Here is a 25,086-nt window from a genome sequence, read left to right on the forward strand (position 1 = left end):
GAAGACACCATGGGCTTTGGGAGTGGGGTAGAGCCAGCGACGGGAAAGCCCGCACCAGACACTTCTAGCAACAGGGAACCAGGATCACACACCTGGTGCGTGGGCCTTGGCTCCGCGGGATTGGCGCCGTGGACTGCGTCAGGCTCCCCCGGGCCGCTAGGGGGCGCTGCAGCTCCCCGACCCCAAAGCCGGCACCCTGCGTGGCCGGCCTGCGCCGGGCCCCAGACCCTTCCGTCTTCCGGAAGCGGACGCGAGGCTGGGAACGACTGGGTGGGCAGCTGAGGCAGTGGTGGGCACGGCGGGAGCGAGGAGGAGTAAAGGGGTGCGGACCTGGCTCCCGCGCCGGGGTGGAGCACCATGGACGAAGCGGGGAGCTGTGCGAGCGGCGGAGGCTTCCGCCCGGGCGTGGACAGCCTGGACGAGCCGCCGAACAGCCGCATCTTCTTGGTGATCAGCAAGTACACGCCCGAGTCGGTGCTGAGGGAGCGCTTCTCGCCCTTCGGGGAGATCCAAGACATCTGGGTGGTGCGGGACAAGCACACCAAAGAGTCCAAGGGCATCGCATTCGTCAAGTTTGCCCGCAGCTCGCAGGCCTGCAGGGCCATGGAGGAGATGCACGGCCAGTGCCTCAGCCCCAGCGACACCAAGCCCATCAAGGTGCGGGGGCCGGGTCGGGGTGCCCCCGGGGGCGGTGTCAGGCTGCGGTAGGGGTGGTACATCCGCTCGCGGGGGCGGACTGGGCAGCACCTGGCGTTCCGGGGTGGGGGGAGGGGAGGGGAGGACGGCGTTGCAGAGAGCGTTCTTGCGGACGCCCTGCCGGCAGGTCTGCACTGGGGTGCGGGGGAAGGGGGATGCAGAGAGAACGTCCGCTCCCGGGTCGGACCAGGTGTCTGCGGCTACTCGGGCTGCAGAGCTGCGGTGGCCGGACCGTCCCGCGCCCCCGCCGTCGCTAATCCACCGCCCAGCTCCGACCCTGACCTACTTTGAGGACTTCTCTGATCCTCCTCTCTCAGACCTCGCGGTTTACCGTGTATAAAAACAAGTAACTTTGCTTTTCCTCAGGTAGGTAAGGTGCTTAAAGACTTGATAAAAGTACATGTAACTGTGGCCCTCCCTTGTTAGCCATTTTCCCAGTACCAAAGTATGCATGTACATAATTTTTTTAATATATAAATATATTTGTTTATTTATTTATGGCTGTGTTGGGTCTTCGTTTCTGTGCGAGGGCTTTCTCTAGTTGCGGCGAGCGGGGGCCACTCTTCATCGCGGTGCGCGGGCCTCTCACTGTCGCGGCCTCTCTTGTTGCGGAGCACAGGCTCCAGACGCGCAGGCTCAGTAGTTGTGGCTCACGGTCCTAGTTGCTCCGCGGCATGTGGGATCTTCCCGGACCGGGGCACGAACCCGTGTCCCCTGCATTGGCAGGCGGATTCTCAACCACTGCACCACCAGGGAAGCCCTGAATGTATATAATTTTTAAATGCAGTTGATTAAAACTGCTACTATTGCATATTCATCACACTTCTGTAATCTTTACAAATTATTTTAAATAAACCCTCCTTGTGAAGGTATTGATATCGAGGTTTTGCTACTGTCACTTTTCTCTGAAAGCAGACCAAGGTAAACTGCCTTAAAAAGAGCCAAATCATTGTGATGGCAGTGTAATTGTATTAATATTAAATGCCTCTTTGAATACTCTTAATTAATTCTGGTGGTATTTATATTAAGTTTCCACACTTAACTTGTCTGTAAAATTAATATACTGACACAGGGCAGGAAGGGTGATTTTGAGGGTTATTTGACTTAATCTATCCTTTTAGCACAGAGCTGGTACAAGGGAAGCCCTCAGTACATCTTTTTTGTTTATCCATAGTAGCAGTCTCTGTAGGCCTTCCTTGCAAAAAAGAGAGGAGCCTAGGAATACACCAACAACACATTAGACAATAGACATTCCCTCTCCTCCCACCTCCCAAACCCTCTGAGTCAGGACAGATCATCAATGAAATTAAGTGTAAGGCCACAGTATATACTAGATCAGGGGGTGGCAAACTTTGTCTATAAAGGGTCAGTAAATATTTTAGGCTTTGTGAGTCATACACAGTCTGTCACACATTCTTTTTGTTTTTTAACAACCCTCTAAAAATGTAGAAGCAATTCTTAGATCATGGGCTGTAGAAAAACAGGAAGCTGAAGTTTCTTGGCTCCTACACTAGGTTGATAATTTTCATCTCCTTCCAATTATGATCTTAGCAGCGAGGATTTTTTTACTTTGAATATAGTATAACCACAGAGATCTTCTTGGAAACTCCCCAAAATGCCCCAAATTTGAAACCTATAGACCCCCCCTTGCCTTCATTAAATTCCTATAAGAGAAGTAAAAGTTCCAGCACTAAAATGTATCCCCCCCCTTTTCACCACAGAGAAATTAAATGATTCCCAAAGATAATTAAAGCTTAAATTTTGTTTTTCACATTTTTGTCCACTCAGTTTCAGCCAGAGGGTTGTTGCACTACTGCCTTAGCTAGACAGTCTAAATTCATTCTTCAGCAGCTTCAACTTGGGCTGTCTTCCGCTGGAATGTAGTGGGGTTTTTTGTTTTGTTTTGTTTTTAAGTATTTCCAGTTAAATTAATTCACCTTCAGTGTTTCTCATGTACTTTGCTTTTGCAACGTTCCAAAGGCCCTGCAAGACAAATAAGAAAATTTTAATACCAGGCCTACAGCCAGAAAAGACTGTCCAAATGAGACTCATTCTGTGAGTGATCAGCTACATTATCTTGAGGAAAAGGGTAAACCTAGAAAACAAGAGAAAAATCTTAGTTCTTAGCTTTGCAAGGATTTAGAGCCCATAGTCTGTGAACATAAAATCTCAGGAGAAATCATCCAGTAGGTGGTTGATTATTATACATGTTTTCTACTTAGATATTGTCATCTTTATCAGAAATTTGAAATGCTTCAATCTTCTAAAATTTAGAAATTTGTGATCTGATGGCACCTCCAATCACAAATCTTACTTGAAACTCTTTTTTTTCTCCTAGTGTCTTCCCGTACTTAAAGGTTCCCTATTTGTATTTCCCTATTGACCATCCATTACTGATACATGCACTGGACTAACTTTCTAGTGAGCCATTTCTGTGTTACTTAATACTCTACTACTAATACCTTATACAGTGCTTGGCATGTGGTATAAGTTTATCAAAGGAATAACTGGAAGTAGATGCTATCTAAGGGTGTATCTCCAGCTGTATCTTGTAAGCAAGGTTCTACACCTCTGTGAGAGCTGTTTTCCAAGCAAACATAATGACCCTCTTTTTCAATATTTCTAAAATCCCGTGGCTCTATAAATTCTTTGTCCTTTTAGTTGCTGCCTTCTCCTCTGGAATTCCATAGGTTCAGGTTTTCTCATACTGAATGGTATGCAGCCCCCCTAAAAGGGGCTGTACAAAGACAAAGAAGAAGAAGAAAGGAAAAAAATACTCAAGGGCCCTGTCTGGTGATTTACATTATTTTTATTACATTTCTACAAGTTATAAAAAATAAGAGTAGCCATTAAAATTCTTATGCTTGTAGCTCTAGGAACAAATCCACAATCATAGTTAAAGATTTTACATTCCTCTGGAATAATATAAAACCAAAGCAATTTTATGAATTAAATAAAAGCAATACCACAAAGCAAATTAAATTCTAGGTAATAATCTAATGTCACAGATAATATTTCAATAAAACTAAATTACTAATAGAAAAATAGAGCCTCAGTCCATTCTGTGCATTTTCTTGCTCACATAAGTCATTCAGGTGGTAACTGAGATGATCCAGAATATGGTTATGTTACCTTTTTTTAAGGGTTAATATTAGAAAGCAAACAATTAAAAATACGACCATCTAGACTTAAACCCAACTGTATCAATATTAAATTAAACATAAATTGGCTAAACACTCCTATTAAAAAGCAGGGATTGTCAGGATTTTTTTTAAAAAGGCCAAACTAAATGCTGTTTACAAGAGATGCACTTTTAAGTATAAAGATACAAAGCGGTTGAAAGTAAAAGGATAGAAAAAGCTGGTGTGATATCAGACAAAATGGTCTTCAACAGGAAGAGTATTAACAAGAATAATTTCCTAAAAATAAAAATATCAATCAAAGAGTACATAACAATTCCAGATGTTTATGTAACCAATAATAGAGCTTCAAAATACATGAAGCATTATTAATAGAACTAAAAGGAGAGATAAATTCATAATCAGATTTTTGCACTCCTCTTAGTCTCTGATAGAAAAAGTAGACAAAATCAGTAAGGATATGACATTTTAATAACACTATTAATCAACTATATAATTGGCATTTATTGAACACTACCCAACAAGCGCAGAGTACACGTTCTCTTTCAGTGCACTGAGTATTGCACTGACTGTTGCTCTCTTTCAGTGCACTGACTATTGCTCTTGGTAAAAAAAATACAAAGGAAAAAAAATTCGGAAAAAAAAGTGCAAAGATCAGTGTTATCTCATAAAAAGTCATTGCAATAAAGATTGCTTTAACAAAATGTTTTTTGATAAGACCCTATTACATTGCATTTAACCTAACATGAATCCCATACTAATAATGAAGTAAGTATTCTTAAGGAGCAGGAAAACAGTTGACTGATATTTCCACATTATTCTTTGGGTTTTGTTTGTTTCTTAGGTTTTCATTGCTCAGTCCAGATCATCTGGAAGTCACCGAGATGTTGAGGATGAAGAACTTACAAGAATATTTGTTATGATACCAAAGTCCTACACAGAAGAAGATCTACGGGAAAAATTTAAGGTACTTAACATTTTCTAATCAGCTAGCGTTCTTGGTAACTTAAAATCTTACATTGGTTGTACAATTACTAAATCTTGTTTTGTTTGAGTTAGATCATTAGATTGGTGGTGGAGAATTAAATAACTATTTTTAAGTCATCTATTTTAATCTAGTTATTAAATATTAAAACTAAAATAAGTTAACTTTTTAAAAATGTATAAAACCTGGAAAATATTGATGATGGTGTTTTTCCCCCCCTTTAATGAAAATACAGATTCAGGAAAATGAGGTATAAAGCTCAGAGTTTTAAGTAAGGTCTCATACCTAGTAGGTGGTGGAGCCAAGATTTATGCCGAGGGTGTCTGAATCCAGAGCCCGCTCTTGGTCTTGAAATTTTCAAAGCACCCTCTTAGCACTCTCTATTGCCTCTCATGGAGAGATGGGGAAGGCAAGCCTGAGTGTGTGAACTGTATTATCTCGCATTTGTTACAAGTCTGTGGCATGTTGATGTACTTATTCACAGAAAGACTTATCCTCTATAGTTTTTGTTTTAAAATTAGGCCTCTGAAGGAATTATATTTAAAGGAAAAAAAAAAAAAAACTACCTACAACTCTGAACTATAGCTAGATTGTGTCAATGAAATTTGGAGACAATTTAAAATTTCTTTTTAGCCATTGACTTTTATGAGCAGTGATACACTTTCACAAAAACTATTAAAAAGCAATTTTTAAATTGTCTTGAGTTGTAATTTTTTATTCTTTTTCTACTAATCTTCCCAGTACTGAATCACGTGGACAACAAGCAAGAAAGAAAACAAGTAGTAAAAAGTAATTTTCAAACTTCCTCTATCCTACCCCAACTGAGGATTGAATAAAATACTTGAAAAATAACAAATACCAAATATATATATATTCCATACTTCCTCCAATAGTAAGAATAAAGTTTTTACCTTATATACTTATAAACTTTTATCTTTCTCTGAGTGAACAAATATGGCATTTTTAAATACATATATAGTAGTTAAGTTACTAATCGGTTACATGAAAATTTTATAAGATTAATAATAAACAGAATTTATATCCCGTATTTCTTCCAACATTAAAAGTAAACATTTACCACATATTTCTCACATGGAGTATTAACTTTCTGCGTGAACCAATGTATTTTAAAAATGTACTTCAAGAGGCACTCCTTCAAAAGTATACACAATCATTTATGTTCCTGTTAGAAGGCAGATAAATAATTATAGCTAATATTTACTGAGTGCTGACTATGTCCCAGACCCTCTATGTGCACTTTAGGTGTACTTGCTCTTTTAAACCTTAAAACAACCCTATGAGGTAGGTACAGCTATTAGCCCCATTTAACAGCTAAGGAGATAGGCCCCATTTAACAGCTAAGGAGATAGGCAACTGCCCAGTTAATAAGTGGCTGAACCAAGATTAGAATAAAGAAGGTTCAGTTTCAGAGCCTCTGCTCTTAACCAACACTGAGCAAGACTTTGGAGCTTTCCAGACCATGTACAAATTTTTGCTCTCCCTCCATGACTTTGGCAAGTTATTTGATTTCTCTAAGGCCCAGCTTCCTTGTCTGTGAAATAAGCAGTATAATATATATATCCTTGAAGGGCTGTTATAACAATAAAGTGATATACGTAAAGCAAATGCTCAGTAAATAAAAAGTATCATTATTTTGGTTATGTTATTTGGTTTTATCATCATTATGGTTATTTTTCTAGTGCCTCATTAGTTTGTGACATTTTTATTCCATTATTAAAAGTAGCTATAAATTCTGATTTCTTTTTTTGGAAGCAAGAAGAACAAGTAAATTTTAAGTTAGTTCTGAAATCTGTTCAGTTATTAATTTTGACTCCTCTAAGATCATTTCTTTTAACTCTCATAGGTGTATGGAGATATCGAGTATTGCAGCATTATTAAGAATAAAGTAACTGGAGAAAGTAAAGGCTTGGGCTATGTTCGATACTTAAAACCATCACAGGCTGCCCAAGCAATAGAAAACTGTGATCGAAGTAAGGATGTGTTCATTTATCATTGTAATAGACATTTGAAAAAATTCGAATTATTCTAATTATAATCTAATACTGGTTTGTGCTAATAGCCATACCTGCTAATTTAATCTCAGCAATGGGAGTTTAAATATATATAGTCCTAAGATGAAAATAATTTGGGGGCTGTGATTAGGCTTTCATTGAGGCACTATCTTGAAAAATATGAGCAACTGCATTAACTCAGTGAAAATGCTGTTGTCCTGCTTTGGTTATTATTTCTACAGGTTTTTGGGGTTTATTAAATTATTTAGAATTTTAAGTATTAAAAATATTGACCAACCCTTTCAGGTTGGGATTTTTTTAAAATATTTATTCTTTATATTTTAAAGAAATACAAGTATTCTGTAATATTTGTTTATATTTGACCTAAACCCTAAATAGAATTAGGTATACTAACAAACATATAAATAATAAGGATAGGATTTTCAAGGTTTGCTAGCATTGGGAAGTAAATACACACTGGGTTAATTTCAAGGTAGAGTGACATTATTCGGATCTTCTGCTGTTGCTGGTGTACATTCTGAAGAATAAGAATTCTAAAGAGGCCAAGGAAAATATTCTTTGTTGTCATACTTCTAGTTATATTGACCCTTAGAAATGAGATGTAGAATAATTCAATTAGTGGGTTTCAGGATATTATAAAAATAGATACATACTGAAAATAATTATTGTTAATCAGTAGAACTCTTAGATAACCCTAAGGTATACACCAAAATTTTCTCTCAGATCCTTCTAAATTTCTCAATCAGCCAACATTAACTGAGTACCTATGGTACACTCATCAATATAAGTAGAGGGATACAGATGGAATATATAGCAACGCTGGCATTTAAGGAATTGACAGCTGTATTGGGTAGCCAAGATCTAACAGGCAAAAAATAGTTAAGGAGTAATAGATTTTTTAAAGCTCTATGTCTTATTTATCTGTTGCTGTCACCCCAAGTACCTAGTACTGCTGTTAGTAGTACTCAATATAGTAGTGTACTCAGTTGAGTAGTACTCAGTTAAGATTTATTGAGATCTCTAGCAAAGATACTGCCATTTATAGTAGACTCAATAAAAATTTGCCAAATGAGAAAATGTTCAAAAGTGTGTGATATAGCCTATCAATGGTGAAAAACAAGTGCACCAAATGAGCATGGGAATACATCTGGAGGTAGGATTTGCAACTGGTGTAGAGTAGGCAGGACAGAAGATGAGAGCAATGTTAGTAAAGACACAGAGCTAGAAATAAATGTCTTTGCTTAATACCATGAAGGCAACAATCTGAGTAACGCTTGGTATTCCTGTTGAGAAACAGGGACAAAGTAATCTAGGTACGTTGGAACCGTACACGGGAGGTGATGAAGAGTTCAAGCTTAGTCCACATTAGAAAATCCCTTGTAGATTGTTTTAAAAGGAGAAAAATAACAAAAACTGTTTCAGCACAGTTGATCTAACCACAGTATCAAGAGTGTATTTCCAGAGGAAGAATTCAAAGAGGCTCATTTTATCCTTTTTGGAACCGCTGAATAATATGATGAAAGCTGTGAACCTTCTGCCTTCAAATATGCCCATGTGCACATATGAATAAGCATTATGTTTAAAGTTTCAGAGGGTTCATGAAACCTTCCCACCTTTTGAAGCTCATCGTTGGACCCCTAGTTAAAACTCTTGATCCAGAGGCAAAGCGATCAGTTGAAGGGTTGTAATTAATTGACGAGAATCTAATTTTAAAACAGAGGCAGGGAAGTTGGAGTGAAAGATAACATCTTCTAGGTATATTTCAAAGGAAGAATCTTGATGACAGTTGGGTGTGAAGAAGCACTATTGGATTTTGATGTTGGAAAGCCTGAGAATGAATGATGATGTCATCTATAGTAGAGGGAGACTGGAAAGGATAGAATAGAATTGCTGATCTTTCATGTCTACATTGACCCATAATTTGGGATTCTTGCTGTTTCTCATTTACTCCTTGCCATCTTTCAAAAAGCAAAGAAGTAGGTAGGTCTGGTGGAGATGGTTGTTTGTGTAGATTTTGTTTTATACAATTATGAAACTAAGTCAAGCACTAGCAATCAAGTATATTTGTAGGTGTGTTAAATTTGCTATAAAATTTGAAATTTATGGATTCTCTTTTTCAGGTTTTAGGGCAATCTTGGCTGAACCTAAAAATAAAGCATCTGAATCCTCAGAACAAGATTATTATAGTAATATGAGGCAGGAGACTTTGGGACATGAACCTAGAGTGAATATGTTTCCATTTGGTAAGTGGGCTATCTTTACTTTAATGGCATAAGTAGTGTATGCAATCTGATTTGGAGGGGTTTTTTTTAATACTCTTTTATCAGCAGTCTGAAGTTCACATAGTGAATAAAAGAATTTATAGGTTTTTTTTTTCTTTCAAGAAGTTGGTCATGACACCTAATGTCATTATTTAACGCTTATTTTGTTTAACTTATTTCCAATTATAGTTTTTTATGGTTAGTTATGCATTATCTAAGTGTTACACTATGTCAGTGGCAGTGTTACACAGCCATTTTGGGGGGGTGAGCTGCTGCTTGTATGCAGCTGACCAAGAAATATGAAAGACATATACAGTTATCCCCTCAGTATGAATCCTAAAATTTTATCCCTAAATTACTGCTGCCTTAAAATTAGGGCTAGAGAAAGGAGAGGAATGACAAAAGTAGAAGTTAGAAAAGGGGGAAAATGAGTGATGAAAGTAAGACCTGTAAATGTTATTTGGCATAAACTTCCCTTTAGGTGAAACACTTGCCATATTTTGCAGTTTTGCATAGTAAACCTATTCCTGTGAAATTAGACTACACATTTCTGCTTATATTTCTGTATCAAGGCAGGGAAATCGGGAGAGTTGTCTGTTTTCTTGTCCTTGTCTCTCCTGATAGTGCTGATGACCAAGAGCATATTACAAAAGACAGTGCCTTTGTTCAATGCAGAGGACTTAATGACAGTTCATTTATTTTCTAGTATCTAAAATGTTAAATGAATCTTTGAATGTACAGAAATTTAAAGATTTGCTTTTTGTTTTATATTGTTGGAGAACAACAATCTGAATTTTCAAGTTTTGACAAGAATGACAACAGAGGCCAGGAAGCCATCTCCAAACGCCTGTCAGTTGTATCAAGAGTTCCTTTCACTGAAGAGCAGCTTTTCAGCATTTTTGATATAGTACCAGGGTTGGAATACTGTGAAGTTCAACGAGATCCGTATTCTAATTATGGTAAAATAATGTCTGTATTATTTTTAAATATACTGTGTTTTGTTAAACTGGCTTTTCTCCAGTGGCACTTTTTCTTTTTAATTTTTATTAGAGTATAGTTGATTTACAAGGTTGTGTTACTCTCTGCTGTACAGTAAAATGAATCAGTTATATATATACATATATCCACTCTTTTCTAGATTCTTTTCCCGTATAGGTCGTTACAGAGTATTGAGTTCAGTTCCCTGTGCTATACAGTAGGTCCTTATCAGTTTTTATAGATAGTAGTGTATATATGTCAATCCCAATCTCCCAATTTATCCTTCCCCCCACCTTTTCCCCCTGGTAACCATAAGTTTGTTTTCTACATCTGTGACTCTACTTCTGTTTTGTAAATAAGTTCGTTTGTTCCAATGGCACTTTTTATGTCAGATACTGTTTGTATAACAGTTTTTTGTTTCTTTTTTCTCTACCTTAAACTTTCAAATATAGTGATACCTCAATAAACAAATCCCTGGGAATATATCTACTTTTTAGAGTCATTTATTTTTTTTAAACTGTTTTAACGCCCATAAAATAGAGCATTCTCTGTTTCCAGTTGTACAACAAAAATACCTTAGAATAAGGTCTCTTTCTGTACTTCTCATTAATGCTGGGCAAAGTGATAAAACCCTTAAAGTTTTCTCCTCTTCCCTAAGTCTCTTTTCGTAAACTCTATACCTCAGAAGGGAACTCCTTCCCTTCATTTCAAGCATTTTAATTGCCCTACTTCGCTCTCTGCTTCTCCCCACTCTTAATAGAAGCAAGACTCTAATGCTAGCCATTTGAACTTGGTAACTGGTTCATTGATTAAACCTATTATCTAGTGTTAGGTTAATCCATCTTTGTATTCTTGTAAGCCTTTTGATTTTTTTAAGGCTTTTTTAAAATGCCCTAGTGGTGTAATGGGAAAAGGTTAGCATTCCATTTTGCAGCCAACGAGTGGTGCAAATCCCAACAATGACACATAGTTGTAAGACCTTAGCAAATTGCTTATTCTATCTAGTCTCTCTTTACTCATCTGTAAAATGGGATTATTAGTACCTTCTATGCCAGGGTTAGATAAGAATTAGAAATAATATATATAAAGTATCTACTGCAAGTCCTGGCACATAATAGGCACTCAGTTTGTTAGTTTTTAAAGAATTGGAGGTGAGGGGTGGTATAGAGAAATCATACTTGGCATCTCTTCCAGTACTATAGATATACTTGATTTAGTCATTTTAGGGTGTCTTTTTATGGATGTTGAGGGGAAATAGATGAGTCAGATTATATAGGCTGACTGGCCTAGAGTGTCCACACCCTTTATACAGACACTCCCACATAATCAATATTACTCTACCCAGCACTGGTCTTTTAGCGGGACCTACTAAAAAGTCATTGACCTACTTTGTACCATCTCCAACTTTAACCCAGTCTTATGCTATCATTTTTTTTTTTTTACTATTAATTTATTTATTTTTATTTTGGCTGCTCTGGGTCTTACTTGTGGCATGCAGGATCTTTGTTGCAGCATGTGGGATCTTTTTTAATTGCAGCATGCGGGATCTTTTTTAGTTGAAGCTTGTGGACTTCTTAGTTGTGGCATGCAGACTCTTAGCTGCAGCATGCATGCAGGATCTGGTTCCCAGAGCAGGGATCGAACCTGGGCCCCCTGCATTGGGAGCTCAGAGCCTTACCCACTGGGCCACTAGGGAAGTACCTGCTGTCATTCTTTGTTGTGACTCTGAGGCACACATTTTGTGGGTTTTGGCATATCTGTTATTATATTCATATGTAATTCTATTTGTTTTGTATTTTCTTTCCTTTTTATCTGGTACTTTGAAATGTATTTGTTCCTTTACCCTCTCTATTGTTTCTCTGGTTGGATGTGTCTGATAAATATGTGTATCATTGGAACACCTTTTTATTAATAGAGGTATCATATAGTTAGAATCCTATTTGAATTAGTTTTATATGTTCATTTGCTTCTGAGTTTCAATTTCGTTAAAATGTTGAGATGCTTAGATTTAGAGAGGAACATTAAATTAAAACATTGTTTTTCCCAAAGTGAGTTATAGTATAAATGTATTGTGAAAACCTTTTGGTGTGTTACAAGCTCCTGGGCTTGCCATGTAAGGTCTCCTGTATAAAATTTTCCCCCCCTGTAGCATCACCTTCCTGAATTGAAATCTATCCCCTTAGCTAAAAGGTCTTCAAAGGAATGTGAAATATGTGACTTTTGATCCGAAACCCTCTGTTCCCCTGCTTTTTGGTTTTACTACATATATCACTTTTTCTCTGTCTACCACTTCAGCTAGCCAAGATGACTATATATTCTTTTCATATATCACTTCTCATTTCATTTCTTACTCACTATGATAGGGAAAATTTTAGAATTTCAAAGTATATTTCAAAGAATGAAAATTTTAAGAAAAACTGGTTGGCTTTTAGGTGTATCTCTGTCATATAAGAAAAGCCAAGATCTTAAAATTAAATTCATTGGACAGAACTTAAGCTAATGATACCATTTTTTTTTAAAATATCATGTTCATATTTTTACCAACATCTGGTTTATACTTTGCTTTCTAGGAACACAGCTGTTGAACACATGTATAAGAGAACTTTGTTTTCTGACACATTTGATTATATATTTACTAGTTGTGTGATATTAGTGTTTTTCTCTGTTGTTTCATTCTTATGGCAACACAAACTTTAGATACTGAATCTGCTTTTTTTCTAATTCCTGTATATTCTCTGCTTTGTTTTAGGTCATGGAGTGGTTCAGTATTTTAATGTAGCATCTGCTATTTATGCAAAATACAAGTTACATGGATTTCAGTATCCTCCTGGGAATCGGATAGGTGTTTCCTTCATTGATGATGGGAGTAATGCAACAGAGTAAGTATCATTCCAGGAGCTAGCCTAAAGCCAAGCTTTGGGTATACGTGATATGACTTGGAGAATAAAAATAGAAAACAATTGACCTCTCAGGTGAGGAAGTCACACAAAAGAAGTTACTGTTTAGAGACTGAATATTTCTAGTTTTCAGTAAATTACCAGTTCTTATCTCCAGTCTCCTTAGAAAAATGGCAACGCAGATGGTAGCTGCACAGCTTGCATCAATGGTGTGGAATAACCCAAGTCAGCAGCAATTTCTGGTAAGTAGGTAAGAATTTAACCTTCACAGTAGTATAAATAAATGTGGCCTTTTTTTATTACCTGTGTAAGAAAATTTTCAGAGATATAGTAAAAGACCACAAAGGTGCCATGATACACATCTCTTTAGCTCTTGACTTAAAAATCCCTAAAGTGCAGTTTTTCTTTTTTTTTTTGTTTTGAACCTAATTCTTCAACAGCAATTTGGAGGAAGTTCTGGATCACAGCTGCCTCAAATCCAGACAGATGTTGTACTTCCATCATGCAAAAAAAAAGCCCCTCCTGAAACTCCTGTGAAAGAAAGACTTTTTATCGTGTTTAATCCACATCCTTTACCTTTAGATGTACTAGAGGATATATTCTGGTAAGATTTCAATTCCACAGAGTTACATTTTAAAATAATATAATTTATTTAAACCAGTCATTTAAGCAGTCTTGCACTCTTGAAGCTTCCTGTGTCCAGTACCTTTCAGGTACAGATGATTCGTTCTGTGGTTTAAAAAAGTTCTTATTTATATCACCTTTTAAAATATATAATTATTTCCTTCTCTTCTTTGTTATTTACATGTCATAAGTCCCCACACAGAATTTCCTTTTATTTTGTTTTGAAGACATAAAACATGGAGTATTGTTTTGAAAAGTTGCATACATAGAATGAACAAATCATTTGTTTCTTAATAGAAGGTACATCTGTATAGACCTGTCCTCTAGAATTCAACTGAACAGTGTTTATTAAGCATCTTCTATTTTGTCAGCACTCTATTGGACCCTTAAGGATTATATAACTACATTGAGTAAACAATTACTTGATTGTAGGGAAGAATGTGTGTGTGTGTGTGTACGTATATAAAATAAGTGTAAAAAGGGGGAAGACTCTTGTTTGTTTTTCATGTAACTTCTTTAACCTTAACTTTTTCTTTTTGGTCTTTTTCCTATTTGCCTTACAACAATGTTAGCGAATTTATTTAAAAGATAGATAGAAAGCTTGTTAAAGAACTTCACAAAATATCAGTGATGTGGTTCAAGTATTTTGATTTTTATTTAACCAATTTATTTCGTTTATTTTTTGAACCTCTCCTCTGTACCAGGCAGTCACTGTACTAAGTGCCAGAGACATTGTGTAAACAAACAATTATATTATGTAAACAAGATATAATAGTTCTTGTCCTCTTAGAACTAATCTCATGTAGGAGACAGATAAGGGAATAGGAAATTACAACCTAGAGAGGTTGGTGTTGTGAAAAGGAGTATTCAGGCTGTGAAATACATAGGAGGGGCACCCGCCTTAGAAACTCAGAGAAGACTTCTTGAAAGAAGCAAGGTATAGTGGAGGCCTGGAGGATAAAAATAATTTAACCAGGGAAGAAAGCTGGGCATGTGGGTGGTTATACCTGCCAGAGAGAACGTGGAAGGAGGTTGTTGGAATATGGGATTTGAGAGACTGAGGGAGGATGAAGCTGCAGAGGACAAGGACCCAAGTCAAGAAAGGCCCACAAGCTATGTTAGGGAGTTTGTCCTTACCCTGGAGGCATGAAGAGCAGCTGAAGGGACTTTTAGGGAGGAAATGATCATATTTGTGTTTTAGAAAGATCACTCAGTAGACAGGATAGAGAATAGATTGGAGAAGGATAAACCCAGGGGGCAGGTAAACTAGTGACGAAGGTATTAGAGTAAACTAAGAAAAAGATAATGATGGTGAGAATGAGGAAAGAGATCTGAGTGATAATGAGGAGAAACTGACTGATAGAGGAAATGTTTAAGAAGGAAGATTGACATTATTAGAGATTGGACGTGGGGGAAGGAGTGAAAAAAGGAGTCCAGAATGGACCCCAACTTTTAGATCTGAGCATCTGTACTTACCAATTTCAGTTGATCTTTTTTTTACTTTGTTTCAGTCGTTTTGGTAACCTGATCGAAGTTTACCTTGTGTCAGGAAAAAATGTGGGGTATGCCAAGTATGCAGATAGAATAAGTGCTAATGATGCCATTACTACTTTACATGGAAAGATCCTGAATGGAGTCAGACTTAAAGTTATGCTGGCAGACTCCCCAAGAGAAGAATCTAACAAACGACAAAGAACTTACTGATTCTTGAGGTATGCTCTTTTTAATCTAAATTCTAAAACACATTGGCTAAATAGTGTAACGAAAGGAATATGTATAGAGTTTCTTTTTAAGGATTTACAAGTTGTTGGTTAAAAGCACTGTGGCTTAAAAGTTTGCTGATAATTTTACAGTATATTTTTTAAACTTGAACTTTTTAAACTTAAAAAATGTTTTTGATGTTTACTGGGAGAATGTCTTTGTCCTATAAAATAAAATCAGATTTCAGTTTAGAAAATTAAATAGTATTTGTGTGTGTGTCTGTGTGTGTGTGAATGTCTTAGCTATTAAGAATTGGACTTTACTATATGGTTACATAAACTTTAAAATTGGAATACTTCTAAAGATTTTTAACTTGAAGAATTAAGTCTTGAGTTATGAATTGAGGTAATTTATGACAGTCTTTATAAAGAATGTCTTGACATTCACTAAATGCCTAAAAAGCAATACCAAATACAGTTGACCCTTGAACAGCGCAAGTTTGAGCTGCGTGGGTCCACTGTGGACATGTGGATGTTTTTCAGTAGTAAATACTACAGTACCACATGATCTGAGGTTGCTTGGGTCCGAGGTTGGTTGAATCTGTGGATGCAGAACCGTGGGTAAGGAGTATCTGCGTGTATGGAGGGCCCATGATAAGTGATCCTCAGATTTTCAACTGTGTGGAGGGTAGCCACCCCTAACCCCCGCATTGTTCAAGGGTCAATTGTAATGCATCTTTTTGAACCTTTTGAACCTAAACGTTGATGTTTTTCTGGACTCATATTTGTGAGTTTGTACATTAAAACTGCACGTTCAGAAAATACTCTAATGTGCATATATGTATTTTCAAAAATAACCTTGACAATTTACCAGAAACTCTTGTCAATTATAAGTAATGCTACATACAGCCTTATGAATTCCTTTTTCTTTTAGTTTTAAGAAATCAAACCTAAATTTCTATTTCTAGGACAGCTCACATCTCCACGGTTTGGGGAAACATTATTGAAAGTTAGAAATGTTTGATTCTTTCACTTTTTTATTCTGGAAATGAATCCTGAATTTCAGGGGAAGCTGAGAGCTTCCCCATTCCTACACACACACCAGCTTCCCAAGTCCACTGCTGGTCAAATAGTAGAAGTTGGCAAGCACTTTAGAGTCAGTTTGAAGTTACTGGCTTGAAAGCAATTTTCTTTTCACCAGGTTTTCTTTCTGACCAATTATGAGAACTAGCAAGTATCAGAATGAATTGTCTGAATTCTAACTGCTGATGACCTTTCCTCTGATAGAGCAGGTCAAGTGATTAGTTCCTCCTTGCAGAAGGCAGTTGTCAATAGGAAGTGCCTTTTGGGCCCATTATGAATAATCTCAATTTAGAAATGTTTTCAAATGTTTTCTTTAATTACAAAATCCACTCCCGTTACTTCATACAATTCAGAAATATTAAATTTGCCAGTGAAAAAGAATTAGCAAGCCTTTCTTCTAACAAAGCAGTTTTTTGTGTTTACAAATAAAACGTTAAGAACTGAATTCTGTTTACACAAGCTGTCTTCTAAAATAGCATGCAAAACTGCTTATTCATGTCTGAGTCTTTCAAAATATAGATAACAATTCTTACTCTTATTCGAAGAATCTTTGTCCTTAAAAAAGGACAATAATACTAACTTCTTAGTATGGGGAAAATATATAAATTACTCCTGTGATTGAGCCTTTTTTAAAATAATTATTTATATAGTATAGAGAATATTAGACTTAAAATCAGAAGATCTGAGTTGGAGTTCCAGCTCTGACACTTAACTATGATTTGGCAGATCTTTTCACCTTTCTGAGGCTGAGTTTTTCCATAGGGTTATTGAGAGAAAATGAGTCAGCAAAATTCCTTATAAAATAAAATTTTAATATGCTTTGAAAGTGTGAGCTAAACTCATGCATTGGTGACTTCAGTGAAACCTTTATGTCATCTCATCAAAAGAATCAGAAACTAAGATTAATGATACAAAACTACCTTCTGGCCAGCAAGTGTGTGAGAATGAAGCTTTATAATATCACATTTAAGGGATATGCATTCATCCAATTCCCTACATTAGAAGAAGTGCATATTCTTCAGCATGACTAGTCATGAAATATAAATCTATCCTTTTTCCCTTTATTGAGCTGTTATAAATATTCAAGGCAAAGGTAAAGTAGGGTCAGATTAGTTGAAAATGGTAGGACATAATGAGCTATATTGGTTTTGAATGTCTTCTAGTTGCAGCACGGCTTTTTTATTTATTTTTGCTTCGAATCCCCATTTACCGTGGACTTCATAATGAGATTCACCTCTTTTGTTGGTATGTTAAATAATATATTATTTTAAGGTTCAATAAAATAGTATGAAAGACTTTTCTAAGTTTTACATGATTGTAACCATTGAAGATTTTAGGGGAGATGGGGGCCACTTTTTCATTTGTTTCTTTAATTTTGAGAGAACACGAACACTACTCATGAAGGCAAGTTCCTTTTGTCTCTGAGGAATAAGCCTAGGATTAACTGAGCCATGGCTAGGAAATAGGAGAAGAAACTGGTCTAAGAACATCACTTTGAAAATAGCTGGGTTCTATTTTGAGGTGGATCTGATGTGCAAAATGTGTTTCTTCTTCTATTTGAGGAAAACAGAAATTTTAGTATTTTAGAGCATCCTGATTTTTATGTGTGTGTTTTCTTATAGGTCCGTTTCCTTCTTTTTTAATCACATAAAACAGTTTGTACAACTGTCACTTTTTTCACTTCCTATGTTTTGTATCTTGACATATTGTTTTGAGGAAAATCCCTCTGAATTTTATCCTTGTTCCTCAATTATGATTGAACAATTATGGTTAATTGAGTTTAGCTACCCAAAAGAACAAAATATTTCAGTATACATGCTCTAGTTGGACTCATGGTTAAGAAGACAGTTATGAACACCCACTCATCAGCCTGGTGTGTAGGGATAAAACCCAAAGCTGTCATCCTCACATGCATGATTTTTGTATTAATTCGCAACATTTTCCCTCCAGAAATTCACTACCTGCTTGCATCATCCTTCTGAGTAAGTTTGATTTTGCTTATTTGGGGGCATCTATGATTAAGTAAGCAGGTAACATTGGGTATACGAAATAAAGGAATAACTCCTAATATTTTTAGGTATACTATATACAACAGCTATTTCCTTTCAGGTGATGATTTTCATACTTGTGTTGTGTTCTTTCTACAGAACAAAGACTAATGACATAATCCTCAGCTGACTGACTGAAAATGTGACTGGACGCACTCCTTGTGGACAGTTGACGGCTTTTTTTTTTCATATACCTGATAGTCTCTGCACAACATTGTTTTGTCTTGGGGAGCAGGGATCGTTGACATGTATTTTTAAACCACACGTTAATGCTAAAACTAATATAGTAGTTGTTTCTTAGAGCAATATGTTGTTATGTGTGGCAGAAATAAAGTTTTCTTTGCTTAACTAAATCATGCCTTATTTATGTAAAAGATCAGAAATGAAAAAACTTAAAAGTCAGTGTTTAGAATTTGACTAAATGACATATTTCATTGATTTTGAGATGCACATTTTTTCACATTTTTACACTTCTGACATTGGAAATATTTTGATATCCACTGGTGTAATTGACAACCTCTTTTTTTCTTTCTTAGTGGAACATAAAGATGCTGTTTTCAATCAGTTGCATCTTAGATTCAATAAAATATGATAATTGCTACTCAACCTACACATACAGATTGGCTCCTTACACTTACTCTAAAGCAAGAGCCAAAAGACATATCATTAGAAATGATTTTTTTATACCAAGATACAACAGTTTGTTGGTAATCTTGTACAGATATTTCAAGATTTTTTTTTTTTTTTTTTGGCTGCCGTGGATCTTCGTTTCTGCAAGCGGGCTTTCTCTAGTTGCAGCGAGCAGAGGCTACTCTTCATTGCAGTGCGCAGGCTTCTCATTGTGGTGGCTTCTCGTTGCGGAGCACAGGCGCTAGGTGTGGGCTTCAGTAGTTGTGGCACGTGGGCTCAGTAGTTGTGGCTCGTGGGCTCCAGAGCGCAGGCTCAGTAGTTGTGGCGCACGGGCTTAGTTGCTCCACGGCATGTGGGATCTTCCCAGACCAGGGCTCGTACCCATGTCCCCTTCATTGGCAGGCGGATTCTTAACCACTGTGCCTCCAGGGAAGTCCCTTTCAAGATTTTAGAGCAGTGGTGATAAGGAAAAAAAAATTTAAATTATCATTGATAACATGTTTAAATAAATATCAGTGGCTTTGGTAGGTGGACATTTTCCCTTTATAAGTACAAAACATAATGGCCTCCAAAAATATATATAAGCAATTTTCAGAACAGACTATGATAGGAAGAATAGTCATTTCATAAAAGATTTAAAATTAGGAGCCTACTCTGCTTGTATTTTGAAAATCCAAGAAAAAAATTTTATCTGCTCTTGAGGTGAATGATATGTATCAGAAAAGGTATATCTAAGTCAAGAGTTTGGCACCTTATAAAAAATAGACATTAAATGGCATGCAGTTGTTAAAACATCACTTAATTACCTCCGCATTATGCCTCTCACATCCTGAGTTAAATTAAAAATAGTGAAAAGATTAAATTCACTGAGCATAATAGCATATTTCATACTTGGACATCTCTCTGCTAAAAAATTAAAATCCTTTTTTTTTTTGAATCAGTAATTTTAATAAATTTAGATAAGAAAATATCCTGTCTTATCTTCCCAGGCAAGACTTACTGAACAAGAATTGAACCAAGTATCTTTCTGTGAGCCAAAGGCCATATTTTAAAAAGGAAGCAAATGGTGTCTTTAGAAATGAAAAACTTAACTGAGGAGAGTTGAGGATTAATTCCCAATAGATAGATTTATTCATCCCAAACTCATTTACTGCACACATAGTTCCATTTTCACAGATTGGAATTAAATTGTGCCTTGTAGGTTATCTGGCTGTAACACTCAAGTAATGCTTGAGTTCCCCTGAAAATATTCCTGCCAGGTGGTTAATCTAAATATGTAAAAATAGGAAGCTCCCTACTGCCTACCTAAATCCATTGCATCTTTGGTTAATCCCCATAATTGACATAAAACCTGATTCCCTGCTATTTTACTTGTTAGTCTTTAAGTTTTTCACTGGACCCTGTTGAAGTTACCTATTTCACATGGTAGCTGTCATGTACCCTCCTGCCCTCCACTAATTTTCTAGTGCAGATTAAATGACCCCAAATTTTCTATTCTGCATTTAAGTTCAGGTAGCCAGTTCCAGCAAACCATCGTTTCAGTGAAGTGCCTCGTCTATGTTTATTTCCTTGAGTCCTTCATATAAATTCTAAAAAAAAATGTATACGTGTGTACTCTGTCTACAAAACAGTTCTTTGCTTTTACAGTGTGAGTTTCTCTTGTGTTTTCTTTCCCAATTGCATGCCTCAGTAAATAATGGTTACTTTGGCTTCAGTGTTGCATTTAATCTTAATCCTCTTAATCGTTTAACCTTATTCCTGCTTTCCTGTCTCTTGCAGTTGATCCCTAAAACTTTAAAAGCCGGAATGTCACATTTTTCTTAAAATGAGGAAATTCTAGAACCTAAGAAATAGCATTTAATAATCTAGTGCTTATGTCTTCACCTAAATGTTTACTTCTCAAATGCACTTTTGGTATATGAATATAATGTATAGCTATTTCGATACCATGCATACGTCAGTTACTAAAATTGCCAACGTAGTGGGGTTTTTATTAGGTATGGGTTTTTTTTACTTAAAATGCTAAGCAATACAGATCAATAAACTTCTCTTTCAAATAAGTGGTTTGCATAATAAATAATATTTAAAATAAAGCCCGATCAAACTTGCTTGTAAATTTATTGTCAGGTCTTTTATGGCAGATCACAGATGCTGAAAGCAGCTATCAGATTTGCTGCTTCTAGAGCACCATGTCCCAAACTATGTTCCTTGAAATAGTATTGTCTTGAGAGAAGTCAATACGTATTCTTTAGGAAAGAAATTTTCATGGTCCAATATATTTAGGAAATGTTCAGTTATTTATTAGTTCACAGGTTTTTTGACCGTGAAGCTTCCAGGGCCTTTAATATGCTAATACACCACATCCCTGTATCTCTAAAAGAGGACCACAGTTTGCACTGTGAAATAAGTGTGTTTTTAGAGGCACCAGTATTACAAGGAGTAGATTTTAGAAAAGATCCGTCTGAAATTTAGACTGTTTTTTATTCATATGGTATGGTGTGGTTTTATTTACAAGTTTTTTTTTTCAACTTTTTTATCCCACCCTTGATAAAAAGTTAATGCAAAATACTAAGGAAATTATTACTCTAAAATTGTAGCTTTCTCAGAAATTTGTTCTCAACCTACTCAATATTAATGGACAGAAAATAGAAATAAGAGACTTTACCACTAGGTGGTGATAAACATTGCCACTCAAAAACAAAGTGCAGCATTCCAGTGTTATCTAAGGCACTGAGCCTGAAATGATAGAATTTGTATTTGTCTAGAGCAGTGGTTCTTAAACTTCAGTGTCTATAAGAGTCACCTCAGGTTTTTGTTTGAAATGCACTGATTCTATAGGTTTGGGGTGAGTTTTTCAACAAGCTCCCTAAGTGATTCTGATACGGTAGTCATTGGCATTGACTTTGTGGTACACTGACCTAAAGAGATTCTATGTGTTGGACCTTAGGTTGGACTGTTGTAAAAGTAAGACACTAAGAAGTTTCCAAGTCATTTACCTTGAGCATTATTTAATAGAATTAAGCATCTGCTTTCCCTCAATTTAATATCAGTAAGTATTAATTACAATAAGAAATTGAAAAACACAAGCAGTCTTACAAATAGCAAAATGTCAGGCCAACTTTTTCGTGTTGGCAAATGTTTTTTTTTTTTTTTTAATTAATTCATTTATTTATTCATGGCTGTGTTGGGTCTTCATTTCTGTGCAAGGGCTTTCTCTAGTTGCGGCAAGCGGGGGCCACTCTTCATCGCGGTGCGCGGGCCTCTCGCTATCGCGGCCTCTCTTGTTACGGAGCACAGGCTCCAGACGCGCAGGCTCAGTAATTGTGGCTCACGGGCCCAGTTGCTCCGCGGCATGTGGGATCCTCCCAGACCAGGGCTCGAACCCGTGTCCCCTGCACCGGCAGGCAGACTCTCAACCACTGCGCCACCAGGGAAGCCCCAAATGTTTTTTGATGTTTATAAAGGATGGTAATTATTTGCTTTATGCCATTCAAAGCTCCTACCTAATTTTATTTTTTATTTACATTTATTTTGAAGTGAATTATGTTAATAAGTTTTCAGATTTTGTCTCTAAAGAAATGCATAGGTACATGTCATTCTTTTTAAATGACAAAAGAGCATGAAGGTGATATAATTATCATCAGTGTCTAAAAAACTGAAGTAGAATATTCACAAGGGTACAGAAATCGTGTATGTGTATGTGAGTATTCTTGCAATCCTAAAGTGAATCTTCTTATAAAATGAATGCTTTTTTGGTGCACCCAAAAAATCTGTTGATTTGTAAGTGCAGTTTACCTGTCAGTAACTTGTTATGAATGCGTAAAACTAAAAATCAGTAAAGGCAAAAACAAATGAAACGTTTATATAGCCTTTTCACCCAGCAGTACAGCCACACGCAAGTTTTATTTCTTCTGTATGTGGATGGTAAGCTCTATTAAAAATCGTGGCAGTTAATTTTTACATACGATTTCAGTAAAGAGAGAAAACATAAAGGTCATCCTTATTAGATAAGAAGTTCCATTTTAATATCTGAATTCTAATAAATGGATTGCATTATTTCCTTTTCTAGAAACAGTAACTCAAGAACAATGGATCCTGAGAACCAAAGGTATGGTATTGCTAGGGGGTCAAACAGAAATATTTAGTTAAAATATGAAATTGCAGTTCATTCATTACAATGACCATGCTTTATTTAATTAGAAGAGACTTGTCCTCAGGAGAATATGCAGTTCCCACTACACTTTGAGAAAGTTACCAGGCCCTGTGAAAATCCATTTGAGTGGTTATCACAGGAAAGGGAGTCCAATGACTGTCGTATATGAATTGCAGCCAGTATCTAGACGTCCAGGTCCATGTGAGCTAGCTGACCAAGACTACAACTACTGTGGCACCCTAGCAACTGCCTTTCTGACCACACTGCTGCAGAAGTGGTGGAAGGAAGGCCTCAGGAGACTGTTTAAGCAAAGTTATTTGTATTGGAGATACAAAAATCAGGAATGTGTGAAAAGGCAAGTACTGTTTCCCACAAAAATTGGGAAAATATTGAGCACAGTAGGATAATCAAAGTGCTTACTCACAGATACTCCTATGAATCTACATTCTGAGTTTTCCTACCTTTTTTTCCATTTCTGATTTTGTAGGTAAATGGTGTTACTACTAATTTTCTTGTTCATATATTATCGTTTTCCAATGTCAGTAATACACAGGTCACAGCATTCATTAGCACAGAGTTCTTAGGGATTTTGTTTCTTCTGTTATTTTTGTGCGGTTTTTAACTCTAAAAGAAGAGATTTAAAGTCATCTAATTAAAGTTATCTACTGATTTACTGGAAGATCTGATATATAAAATTACATAATTTTCCTTTCATCATCGACAAATCTGTCTATTGTATTGGTTTTGGGCCCTAGAAGTTAGTTTTTGCATTCTTTTATTATTGATCCATTAGCACAAAAAACTTTCTTCCTCTTCCCCATTAGTACATTAGTAACTTAAGAAATGTAAGTGTCCATGTGACATTGGGGGAAGGTACAGAAGGGCTTGCAGTTTGTTACTTGTAGGACTGACTTTAGGAAGAGTCTGTAGTAGTTGATGAGAGCGCTGGGACGGACTGACCTGCTTCGGCAGTGTCAAAATTGGACCAACAATGGCAAAGAAAAAGTACACTTGGAGAGAGCACCCATCTTTTCTTTACCATCACAAACTCCTGTGTGGGTTCATCTCCCATTACTACCATCTTGGCTTAATCCCTTCATCAGAAACTCCTAGCAGGGCTCATTTTCTACCACTTTTACCCCAAATCTGGGAACTGTCAGCACTGTAATGTAGTCCCATCTCTCACCCAGCCCAGTCTTATTCCACTGCAGTAACTCAAAGAAAATATTTCATAAAAAAGAATGGAAGTAGGTCTCCTTACATCATCCTGCAAGATTAGCAGTGTGCCTGGAATACCCAGCTTCTGTATAATAGCTTTCAGTTACTTGTAATGTAGGAATGTATCACGTCTTCTAGGTCTTGTTAATATTGTTAGTCTTCAGTTCTCCAAAGAGCATATTTCACATATGGTATCAACATTGCCTTTTTGGACCTGTTTTCTCATCTAGAAAATAGAAGATAATAAAGGCTGTGTAAACAAACACTTGCAACCCCCTTCTCCCAGTTTTCTGTAAAAATGCCCATGAAAACATTTAAGTAAAAAAAAAAATTGGTATCATTCATAAAAACTTAGATAAGAATAGTAGATACTAGAAAAAATTTTTACTAAATAAAGCAATAAGGTGTGGATGTTTTTTTTAAATGGCTGACTCAAATTCCACATCGAAACAACTTGTCATGTAAAGCAAGATGATACCTTAGCTTCCCACCTTTTAACACTATTAACGTATGTATAAGAAGGCTGGACTAATAATTTTTTTTAATAGTTTCCATTTTTTTTTTTTAATATAAATTTATTTATTTATTTTTGGCTGTGTTGGGTCTTCGTTTCTGTGCGAGGGCTTTCTTCGTTTCTGTG

At 36.4% G+C, this 25,086-nt stretch overlaps 1 protein-coding gene across 3 annotated transcripts; it reads left to right on the top strand.

The window, feature by feature from the left end:
* The first annotated feature begins 210 nt into the window (after nucleotides 1-210).
* RBM45 (RNA binding motif protein 45) lies at nucleotides 211-18,793 on the top strand. Of its 3 annotated transcripts, XM_036858337.1 has the most exons (10): nucleotides 212-657; nucleotides 4,681-4,803; nucleotides 6,686-6,812; nucleotides 8,975-9,097; nucleotides 9,895-10,074; nucleotides 12,843-12,972; nucleotides 13,148-13,232; nucleotides 13,431-13,594; nucleotides 15,126-15,326; nucleotides 18,545-18,793. In XM_036858337.1, exons 1-9 carry the CDS (start codon nucleotides 358-360, stop codon nucleotides 15,316-15,318), a joined length of 1,425 nt encoding a protein of 474 aa, XP_036714232.1. In that variant the 5' UTR covers nucleotides 212-357; the 3' UTR covers nucleotides 15,319-15,326; nucleotides 18,545-18,793. The 3 variants fall into 3 exon arrangements, with proteins under 3 accessions (XP_036714230.1, XP_036714232.1, XP_036714231.1); XM_036858335.1 differs by lacking the exon at nucleotides 18,545-18,793 and having other exon boundaries at nucleotides 211-657; nucleotides 9,889-10,074; XM_036858336.1 differs by lacking the exon at nucleotides 18,545-18,793 and having other exon boundaries at nucleotides 9,892-10,074.
* Nucleotides 18,794-25,086: the final 6,293 nt, after the last annotated feature.

The sequence above is a fragment of the Balaenoptera musculus genome, chromosome 7 (assembly GCF_009873245.2).
Source record: "Balaenoptera musculus isolate JJ_BM4_2016_0621 chromosome 7, mBalMus1.pri.v3, whole genome shotgun sequence".
In the NCBI taxonomy this organism is placed as follows: domain Eukaryota; kingdom Metazoa; phylum Chordata; class Mammalia; order Artiodactyla; family Balaenopteridae; genus Balaenoptera; species Balaenoptera musculus.

Bases quoted from the DNA above. Each gene is read 5' to 3' on its own strand.
- RBM45 (XM_036858335.1), top strand. From the start codon at position 358: ATGGACGAAGCGGGGAGCTGTGCGAGCGGCGGAGGCTTCCGCCCGGGC. The intron at 12,973-13,147 runs GTAAGTATCATT...TCTTATCTCCAG, and splicing joins GATGGGAGTAATGCAACAGA to TCTCCTTAGAAAAATGGCAA. The intron at 13,233-13,430 runs GTAAGTAGGTAA...ATTCTTCAACAG, and splicing joins CAAGTCAGCAGCAATTTCTG to CAATTTGGAGGAAGTTCTGG.